The sequence below is a fragment of the Mytilus edulis genome, chromosome 11, assembly GCF_963676685.1.
Source record: "Mytilus edulis chromosome 11, xbMytEdul2.2, whole genome shotgun sequence".
Lineage (NCBI taxonomy): Eukaryota > Metazoa > Mollusca > Bivalvia > Mytilida > Mytilidae > Mytilus > Mytilus edulis.
This window is the reverse complement of record NC_092354.1, coordinates 34,632,052-34,643,368: the sequence shown is the minus strand read 5'-3', so window position 1 is coordinate 34,643,368 and position 11,317 is coordinate 34,632,052. Positions and strand designations below refer to the sequence as shown.

The 11,317-nt window shown below is 31.0% G+C and overlaps 1 protein-coding gene across 1 annotated transcript; it reads right to left on the bottom strand.

Annotated features, from left to right (window-relative positions):
• Positions 1-11,095, bottom strand: LOC139495505 (uncharacterized). Its single transcript, XM_071283773.1, has 9 exons — positions 11,043-11,095; positions 9,675-9,796; positions 8,380-8,901; positions 7,390-7,696; positions 6,332-6,540; positions 5,758-5,961; positions 2,702-2,873; positions 2,159-2,260; positions 1-1,063 (listed from the first exon to the last, which is right to left on the bottom strand). The coding sequence occupies exons 1-9, from the start codon at positions 11,089-11,091 to the stop codon at positions 447-449; spliced, it is 2,304 nt and encodes a 767-aa protein (XP_071139874.1). The 5' UTR covers positions 11,092-11,095; the 3' UTR covers positions 1-446.
• Positions 11,096-11,317: the final 222 nt, after the last annotated feature.

Genomic DNA, 11,317 nt, shown 5'->3' with positions numbered 1-11,317 from the left:
CAACCATACAAGTTTGAAGAGTATATGATGATTTTATTATCTGCACAAAGAGCTAACAATGTACCACTTACATATACATTAAACAAATTCTAACTTGTATTTACTTTAAAATCTTTGACAACAAATTTCCTAGATTATTTATGTGTAAAGTGTAGGTCAAAGTGACCAAACATTTGATATGACATTTACATTTATCTAAAATGTTTAACAAAAAATTCATCTGTCTTATACATTATTCATATGATTCTGTCTATGACTTTTCAGGTGGGCCAAGAAAGCATGAAATGCCCATATATATACTAAGTAATACTTAAGCAAAAGCTTAAGGCATTTAATTAAAAGTTTGTAAAATAGCACTGTTAAAAACTTGCATGATGATAACCTAAGGAATTAAAATATTGCATAATGAACAATTTTCCCCTGTATATAATAACTATAACATTCATTTACAAGGATTCCATTTTTTTAATTGCACTCATTTTCAAGTTATATTTGTCATCTTCATTTTGAGAAACTGTAATGTCTTCTTTACACATTTTTCTATCCTTTTGAGACAATCTAGAGAAATAACCAGAAATCTGGGAGCCAGTTAGATATTCAGATTTCTTAAATCTTCTCTCACCATTTTTCACTTCCACCATCATTAACTTGGCTGCCTCAAAAGGATCAACCTTCCTGCCAGTGTGTTTGCCTATATCAAACTGGTCTTGCATGAATTGTTTTTGTTCAACATTAAAAATCGTTTTCTTTTTCTTCATTTTTAGAGCCCAACCAATTTTTACTGTATTTGCAATTTCAGAAGTAGTAGAACATGAAATATTTACAGTTTTTGGATACAGTTTATCCAATTTAACACTATACTCTGATTTTGATCTGTCCATCAATGACTGCTTTTCCAACTGATAGTTACAATTTCCTAGGATAATGTGTTGTTCCAGACCACTATTACTTTCGAACGACCTGTCACAACCCTCTATAGGACAACTGTAAATATTTTCTTCAGATTTTGCTTTCTTTGCTGGGGGTCCACACTCTTCCACTTCTTCTTCCCCTGTCATATCATCTGAAATGTAATTATGAAATGTTCAACATAGGAGACAATAAAAATATAGAATGTACATGCCAAATTTTAGAGAAGTTGATTGCAGAGAAAATTTTAAAAGCTCCATACTAATGTAGGCAAGAGAAGTCCAAGCTATGACAATATACAATTATGGCCCATTGAAGAGGTGAATATCCAAAATTGTCAAACAACAGAAGGTTATTTCATTGAGGGTGCAGCCCAAAGTGAAATAACTTTTGAGGGTTTTTGGATATTCATCGATTCTAAGGGGCCACAATTGTTTAATTATACCGAACTAACAGTGGAAGGGCATTTCGAACATTTACTAGTCTATATTTTTTAACATAAAACACGGACTGACATTTGAAAATACAATTGTGTTCGTTTTTCTGGAATTTACAACAAAAGTAGAATCTTTTTGTAAAATATTGATGGCCCTGAAAAGGACCCTTTATAAGAGATTTCATCGGCTGCTGGCACTCTCAGTTCTATTTATGTCAAATGCCATATTTCCTCATCTTTCGGTGGGCTTCTAGTGTAACGTGAATGCTGCCATTTTGTTTATTTACGTCTGTGACGTCATTTTCAGGGGAGGTAACTCAAGTACAAATAAACAAACTCAAAAGGTTATTCACCGGTGAATAATAGGGTTATTCTCTGCTAGTGCAAATTTTTAGGGTTATTCGTCCTTCCTTGCAATTGAATGAAAATTAACTGAATTATTCCATGTTACGTGATTACGTTTCAACCAATAGAACTGATTGAAATATATGTAAGGTATAATAATCTGTGTTATACAATGTATGATATGAACAATTTATGCAGGTGTTAAATGCATTAAGTAAATTATTTAACAAAATTTGTTCAATATAAAATCCAAAGACGTGATTTGATTTCCAAATCAATGAGACAAAATTTTCACTAGTGACCAAAGTATGATGATGAAAGCAAATAAAGGGCCACCATATAGTCTTAAATAATGAAGACAAAAAAATACTGTATAGTAAAGCACTAACTGATATATCGGCGACACCAATTTTTTTTTTCATAAAATTTATATACTTTATTACAATTTTTATATACACATTATCCTACCTGAAGAAAAAACATTGCAAGATTTCTCCAACCAATTTTGAACTGTTTTCAACTGGGAAACATTCATATCTTGACAGATATCTGTCCATGGAATTAATTTCCCTGAAATAAAGATTAAACAAAAGTGCATGCATATGGTCTTATAATTTTCTATATTTAAAACCACAATTTAAATGATATTTCCGATAATTTCATCATGAATTCGAGATTATAAAAAACAAGTTAGGATACCTAATATTGTCACAAATGTGTTTGATGTTCCCTATCATAAGGCTATTTTTCTATACTTTTCTGAACTTTTTTTCACCTACAAAAACTAAATGAATTCTAACCAAACATTATTAAATTTATGTAATTATTGATGATTCCTTTATGAGGGTTGATTTCAATTTGCTTAATAAGGGATTTTGGATGGAGCAACTGTTTTTTCTTGAAGGCTGTTTCAGAATTTATTCAAATAGGAGAATTTCAGGCATGTCCTTTATATATGAAAAAAAAACATTTATGTTTATAGTTTTTGGATTATCATTTAATGTATTTTACCTGCTCCTATTCCATATGCTTTCCACACTCTCAAGCACGAATCCTCAAATTTGAAATTATGCAACTGTGATATTCCTGGTATTGATTTAATGCTATTTTGAACAGGATCCAGGTCAATTACAGGAGTTACAACTTTAACTCTATAGTTGAAGTTCTTTTTCAAATCAATAGCCTGAAATCAAACAAATCATATATCAACCCATTATTGATTCAACTCCTAAAATATAATCCTCTTCTGGGAAAATGGAATTATCCATATACATTTTACATTTAAAACTCTTTTAAGATTGATGACTTATACCAAATTAACTTAAATAGGTGGATTTCTTAAAAGGTCAAATTTAAACTTGCCCAACCAAGATATCAAATGTGGGTCTCATTGAGGTCTAAGCGTGACGCGGGATTGCCGATTATTTGTAAGCGTGACACGTGAAAGTCAAATTATTGTGTCGTGAAAACGGTAAATGAAATCTTGCGGGACCCGGGAAAGGACAAAAAAATGAGAATTGCTTACGTATATAGTGTAAGCGGGATACGGGAACCTAACAAAACAATAAGCGGGATCCGGGATCGGAACCCCCCAATGAGACCCCCTCAAAATTAGAGATATAAATTAGTGAAAGCACTTTATAGTCTAAATAACATGCAAACCTGATTACGAACAGGCTAATGTAATAAATTTTAATTTGTTAATAATTTTTTTGAAACCTCAAATTTCTTATTTTTTACATTACCAAGAACCATAACTCAGGAATAACAATTCATATGAAAAATCTGCTTGTGTGTGCTAAAAGGTATGTCACAAAATTTATAAGTATCAAATTATTTCTCAATGGCTTTATGATGCTCAAATAATTGAATGTAAATCAATTTGCTAATGTACAAATTTATGTAATGAAAAAGGTAAAACTGAATGACATCTATGCCTTTTTGGTGAGGATAGATTAAATTTAACAATAATCATTTTAAGAAATTTTCGAAAATTTTTGTTAGAATTGTTAATCTTATGTTGTAATATAATATTGGACCACAAACAATGTAATACAAACTTTTTTCATCTGTTCTGCTGTTACGACATCATTTCCTTCATTCACATATCTCTTAATGATCGACTTTAAATGTGATGCTCTACGATCACAAGGTCCTGCAGAAACAAAAGTAAAAACATACCAGGTAATGAGTTATTTCAGGACTGACATTGATAAGAAAAGCCAAGACATTCACATTAGTAAATATTGTCATTATTTTGGTGCATGGCATAGCTTACTTAATGATATGCTCATTCTTACAGAGATCTTATTTTAAAAGTTGACAATTGAACAAGATCGCCCAATTTTTATACATATAAAACATTGTCTACATAAATACTGCCGTTCGTTTTCTTGTTTTTTTTTGTTTTACATTGTCATTTTAAGGCCTTTTATAGACCAGGTGACTTTGCCATATGGGCTTTGCTCATTGTTGAAGGCCATACACATGAAACAGTGACAATAAATGTTAATTTCTGTGTTATTTTGGTCTCTTGTGGAGAGTTGTTTCATTGGCAATCACACCGCATCTTCTTTTTTTTATATCTTATCATCATGTTGAATTGGCAGCTGTCTGTTCTTATAGTTACTACAGCTGTGCTATTTGAGCAGTCAAATTGCATTGACTGTATATTCATATGTGATATACAGTATCCGACCGTATGTTGCCTTGTTTATGACGTTGACAATGCGTTTCTGTGTTATCTTATTTATGACGTTAATAAAAGATACAGGTTCCTGGAAATTTTACGTCATCCGCTCTAAATTAAACACTGATAGTTTTTGCTCTCAATACTTCATTTAGAATAGTTATAAAAGTTGCAGTATATAAAGAATAACCATACATTGTCTCGAAATATAAATATTATTTGTAATCGGCTAAAAACAAGTAGAAATGCTTGAAACAGCCTCGCTTTCTACCTGTTTCTAAGCCTTGTACAAATAATTGATATTTCGAGACAATGTATGGTTATTCTATATTTATCAAGATTGTGTGTTATACTTTTGCATTCATGGTGAAAAATTCAGGTCAATTTTCCATTACATCAGGGGTTATTGAGTCTGTCATAACAATTTCACTCATTTTCAGTTTTCACAGATAATGATGCTGAAAGCAAAATGAATATTACCTTTCCCATCTTGTGCTTCACAAAAGTTATAGGTTTTGATTGTCCCTTTCAAGGTTTTGTGTAAGGCAGCTATGGTAGTGGTACTTTTGTAGCAGCCTGCATTGTCAGAAAACAAATGTACATTCGAAAGACCTTGGTTCATTTGAATTAAATCTTGGACAACATCAGAAATGATAGAAGATGTCACCGATGAATCCTGAGCAACAGTTGAAGAGAACACATGTACATGGGTGATAGACTGGTATGTGTCAGATGGTCCTTTCATCAGTGAAACACTGATATGCCAGTTTATGCCTCGTTTTGCGAACCAATCTGTTTGCCCTTCTCTGAATTTGCGGGGCAAGAACTTCATTGCCCAGTCTATGGTTATCATAACATCTTTTTTTTCTTCTATGATTCCAAGAGTATGCCTCCTTGCCTCTTCCTGATTTCTTGAGCGTAATATGTGTCCTTTCCACTCTTTAATGTCATCAACTGCCTTTTCTACCTGTGTTAATGAAAATAAAGGTGATTGTCTTTCAAATAAAGCAGTCTAGATGTAACTAATACTCACACTATCTTAAAAATGTAAGAATAATTATAAATTTTGATCTTACACTTTGTGTCAGGAATAACAAGAACAGGTTTATTGAAAACAAAACTGTTACTTGGGAGGACACTGTACTCAACTTTATTCTAGGTTTTACTTATTTTGATTTATTGCAGTCAAATTTGAGGAATTAATTAATAGGTGAAAAACGCTACAATTTTCAGTTCGCGCTAAATTCACATGGTTACCAAAATAAATGTCTATTCATTTTTCAAATCAACTTAGATTTGCATAAAATGTTTAATTGTATATTGATATCATGTTTCTGATTTTAGTCTGAACTAAAAGGTCCATCATTTTTTTTTTTACCTTAAACATAACTTGATCTGTGTGATCCCATTCTTTGTTGTTGACTTTAACTAGAACATCATCCATAAAAGATTCTAATAAAAGACACTGAGTACAACAAAGTGTATGTTCATGTTTACAGTCATTTCTGAAATTACTGTCTATATCACTCAGTGCATATGATCTGCAATGGTCTGCAATTTGAGCCATGTCTCGTACATGTACCTGAAGAAAATCAAAATTATGGAGATCACTTACGAAAAGATTATTTATACACGTGATAATATTGAGAATTGAAATAGGAAATATGTCAAAGAGACAACAACCCAACCAAAGAGTAAAAACAATCAATATTTGACCTTTGATGGCAATGTCTAATTTCAATTCTAATGCAACATCATTTGTAAAGTTCATTTTGATTGGATAACGCCAAAAATTTCCATTGCATCAATTCGTTAATGTCAATTTCTGGTCATACAAAAAGTAGCAAAAAACAACAATGTCATTAAATTTCCATTATTTTTACCTGGGTTCAGAGATGAAGGTCATACGAAATGTTGTCAAAGGTGAGATGTATTATAGTAGTATAAAATACCTTATAATCAGACTTTAAGTATCTTTTAACTTCAAGAAGATCAGCCTTCATCTTTTTGATATCCTCATCTTCACAATCAAATCCTTCCAAAATTTCTTCAATATCTCTAAACGCTCTTCCACCTTCAGCCACATAATAGTCCAACCCTTCCACACTATGTCTAACAGAAGCGGCACACTCTTCTAGAATCTTATACATTGTACTTGTGCCTGAAAAAAAAAATTTCATTATTATTCAGAATTTTGAACATGTTATTTGAGCAATCATTAAACAGTTTGTATGTTTATCATGTTAATGAATTAAGAATAAGAACCCTGCATTGTGTAAGACCCACACGTTGAGCCAGATTTTAAACATGCTAGTCACAAGGTAACAGTCTGCAAGAAAACTTGTCACATTACTTGTACACATTATTCTGACTCTGAGCTGACCAGTCTTTGTTCTTACTCCTTAATGCCACATGTTTAGCAGAGAAGCAGCAAATACCAAGTAATTTAGAACTTGAAAATTCCTGCTGTAGATGAGTTGCATGGGTGATTTAAAATATTGAAACACAGGAAGTATGTCACTTGATATTGTTCCAGTTGATATAAATGTATACATAACATGTTTATCAGAACAACAATTTTTTTTCATTGTTGAAAGCCATACAGTAACACAAATATACATATAGTTGCTTATTTTTACATCTCTTATTCTTGTTATTGGCAAGCAGACCACATTTTCTGATTTTCATGAATATAATTTTGTCTTATGAATAACAAGCAATTGTAAAAACTAGGAATAATACAAGAAACAATGTACATGTGGTTTCTATTTCATTGTTGAAGAACATAAATAAAAATTACATTTATGAATTGAAACATTGTGATTTTGATAGTGCTTTACATTCAAAATTATATGAAAGCAATCAAACAATCAAAACTAATATTTCTTAAATTTTGATATAAATATTTTTATCTAATTACATGAATTAATCATGTTTATATATGCATTAAGTTCATCAATTGCAATATTAATTGCACAATGATCTTAACAGTACTTATTTAAATACCAACCCAATGGTCTGATTTCTTCATCTTCACAAAACTGCTTGTACTGTCTGATGATACTTGTTGGAGCAATAGCCCTGATCACATTTGGTGTAGAAATAATCTCCCCAGTAGAAAGTTTCAGTTTCCTTTCACCGAATGGCAGGTCTTTGATAATGTGTGATGACGTAATGAAGTCAAGAAATGGTTCTAATTGACATGGGTCAATTTTTTCTCTCGTCTGTTTCATTTCTTGAATAGGCAGGCCACATCCAACTTCAGAAATGTGTTTTTTTGCTGCATAATACCTGTATGAGGTTAAACCAGGTATCATCTAAAAAAGGGGAAAAAACTTTGAATTTACTGTAGTTTTTATGTATAACAGTACATTTATAAAATGATTCAAACAACAAAAATAATAGCCTCCATGTTGTATAGCTTAATTTGCTATATGAGTTTTGCTCATTATTGAATACTGTAGTATTCCTGTAGTTGCTAACTTCTATGTCATTTAATCTCTGGTTGAGAGTTGTTAAATTGGCAATCATACCACATCATGGCATATGTTCTTCTATCTCTATAAAGTTTGAGTACCTAAGGCCAAATAAAAATATATGTGTGGTTCCAGTAACCCTACCGTCCCTACTTTTTCGGCTTAAAAATAGCCTACCCAAAAGATTTTATTGTCATTTTTCATTAAGCACTGTTAAAGTCAGAATGTTGCTCCCATAGACTCAATGTTAAAAAAAAAGACATAAAATAAAAAATAAAATTTCTACCTACCTACCCTAACTTTTTTTCAGATGTAACTGAAACCACACATACTTTTTATTTAGTCTAAGATGAATGTTAAGGCTACATTCTTATACATAAATTAAGCTTCATGCTCAGTGGAATGTTAGTATTAATGTTGGTGACTTTCTGTGGTTGTCTGTTCTATGGTCGGGTTGTTGTCTCTTTGACACATTCCCAATTTCCATTTTCAATTTTATGTAATAATTTTTACGTGTACTTTACCTGTTTCATTTGGCTGTACGTGTGTTCAAAAGCCAAAATTGATAAAATCTGCCTTCTGAAAGTCCAGGTTTCTGCTCGGTCATAGATTTCTTTTAGTATTGAAACATTCACTCCACATGATCTAGATGATTGATTATTTTCAACTGCTGTACTTTTACAAAGACTTTCTACAAATTTTTCCATAAAGGCCTCTTTTTCTTTAGGACAAATTGCTTCAATTACTACTGCAAGGCAATCATTGGCTTTTTGTAAATATCTCCTTTGTGTTCTTTCACTAGATAAGAATGAACCTTGCATGTGTTTGACAGGACTAACACCTGACTGTTGTAAAAATATGTTCAAGTTAGACAGCTTATCAGTTTGTACTAGGGATGAATCTGAAATCTGACTGTTTTGACTTGAATCTTCAGTTATACATGTAGATGTAGTTTGGCTGAGGGTTGGTAGACTTTCAACATGTTCCATGTCCTTTAAGTTCACATTTAATTCATCCATTTCATCTGAATCCCATTTCAGCTGTGCCTAAATGAAAGTATACAAGCTGACATGTAGATGATATAATATAATATTCAAAACACAGTAGAGACTAACAAACTGACACAAATGTTATGCAAATACAGACATGTGATTTAATAATGTATAAATCATGTAAATATTTCAAAAGTAAAGGAGATTAAGTGAATAACCTTCAAAAATCTTATTTGAAATCAAATATGTCTTTTACCTGATGATTCCAGAATAAAATATTTTTACACAACCCATTTTTCATGTTCTGATATTTTACCCTGTTTCATGGTATATCATATTTAGATGTCAGCAACTTGTGATCACTAATTGTATTACATGTAGGTAAAAAAATCAGAACACAGGTTTTATAGTTCTTAACCAGAAGATGAAATTTATGACCCTTTGACATATGAATTTTACCAATTATCATATTACATTCATAACATTGCACTCTGTTGATAATATATATATATATAATACATGTACATGTACATATTGGATATTACAAGTAATTAATACCAGAAATACTGTTGTTTATACCTACATATATTGAAAGCAATACACTGTTAATTTCCAATCAAAAGACATGAAAGATACATATATGGGTTTTGCTCAATGTTATGGATTGTTTGTTTATCATATGATAAATATTTGTCTCATTGGCAGATCATATTTTCACATGGACATGGTATGATCTTAATATTGCATGTATGTACAAATGTATGTACATGTATATTGTAATTTTTGTAAAAACTGGCATTTAAATATTCATTTAAAAATCTACATACAATGTTTTCTATAAAATCATCTTCTTCCAAATCTGTACATGGTGGACCACAAATAACATCATTACATTTTTCTTCATTGCCCTTTTGTCCTAACCATTTTCTTCTACATACTCTGCAAATACCTGTAATGCAATTGATAGTTGTTTACATGAATACATTGTAACATAAATTTCAATATGTTCAACTTCTACAATTAGTATTTTTTTGATATATCATAATTCAATAATATAGAGTTATTGCATGAATATTGTGGAATATTGTCCTGAGTAGAATTTTGTATTGCATGAGCTTGCGAGTGCAATTTATGTTTGTATGAAGGACAATATTCCACAATATTCATGCAATAACTCTTTTATTGTATAGCAATATATAATATTTGAAAGTAAAAATTGGTTGAAACTAAGATTTTGTCGTTAATGACGTCATGAATTTCGAAAAATTATTGCATTAGTGCAATATTAGAATTTATTGCACGCTTACTTTTTGTTACTTTCTGTGGGAAATATTATATTGCTATGCAATAATACAAAGTATGTAGTAGCCGGTACAGACAATGTATGAACATGATGAAGGTTAAATTAATATAGTATTATTCATTTTAATTTCAATTTATTAACAGATTATAACTTCAGCAGTGATGTTGTATTTAAAATTGTGCATCCAGCATATTTTAGAACATACATTTGTATAATTACATGTACATTTAAAATATCTAATCTATACATTAGATGAGAGATTGAGTCTTCTTTCAATCAATATAATGATTGGATATAGATAAATCACTCAAGTGCAATTATGTATCAGCAGCCAATCATGCATGTCTAAGGTATAAATCAATATTGTCATATTTTCTCAAATTCAACAAAAAGATTGGTATCTAGATGGTACATTGGATTTCCCAAATTAGGCAATTTAGGATGGTATATTAGTATCATAGATTCATACTGCAGGAAAGAATTATTTGATTAAAAGAACATACATGCAAATGAGATACATAAATAATTAAAACATGAACAATGAACATGTATATTATTAAATTAATTTATCCTGTAATCAGCCCTCTATTGTACAAATAACGGGTACATGTATACAAATAAATTTTTGCTTTATTTATACATATGCTGAAGCTAAATTTGGCCTTTTTTATGCAATATATTGACGGCTAAATATAAATGTACATTTGTAATTGCAAGCAAATCACCACCCCTACCACAAATGGAAAAGTTTCCCCTGCCCCTGCCCCTGCTACATGTATGCCTGTAAACACCCCCCCCCCCAAAAAAAAAAAAATAAAAATAAAAATAAATATATATATTCATGTCATGAAATTTTATATATGTTCTATAACTCTAACTAATTCAAACTTACATGTTCCTATGGGTATCACAACTCCAAACTCATTGTAGATTGTTCTCATTTGGTCTGATGGTACTCTTCTGTCACCACGAATTGCCTGGCCAAGTTTGCTTTTAGTTTTTTGTTTTTCATGATCATGTTCTGATGCAAAAAAGGTTGGTACATTGCATGCATACCTTCTCAGTCTTGATTTGTGTTTGTCTTTAAAAAGCTTAACATGAGAAGGGCAGATACTGTAATTTTTTGAGGTAGCAGGACCCCAAAAAACTCCGATATCGGACTGTATT

What these genes read in the sequence shown, in the direction of transcription:
- LOC139495505 (XM_071283773.1), bottom strand. Translation starts at nt 11,091, where the DNA reads ATGAGAACAATCTACAATGAGTTTGGAGTTGTGATACCCATAGGAACA. An exon ending in TGTGATACCCATAGGAACAT is followed by an intron (nt 9,797 to 11,042) that starts GTAAGTTTGAAT and finishes ATTGCATTACAG; the next exon opens with GTATTTGCAGAGTATGTAGA. An exon ending in TTGCAATGTTTTTTCTTCAG is followed by an intron (nt 1,064 to 2,158) that starts GTAGGATAATGT and finishes ATTACATTTCAG; the next exon opens with ATGATATGACAGGGGAAGAA.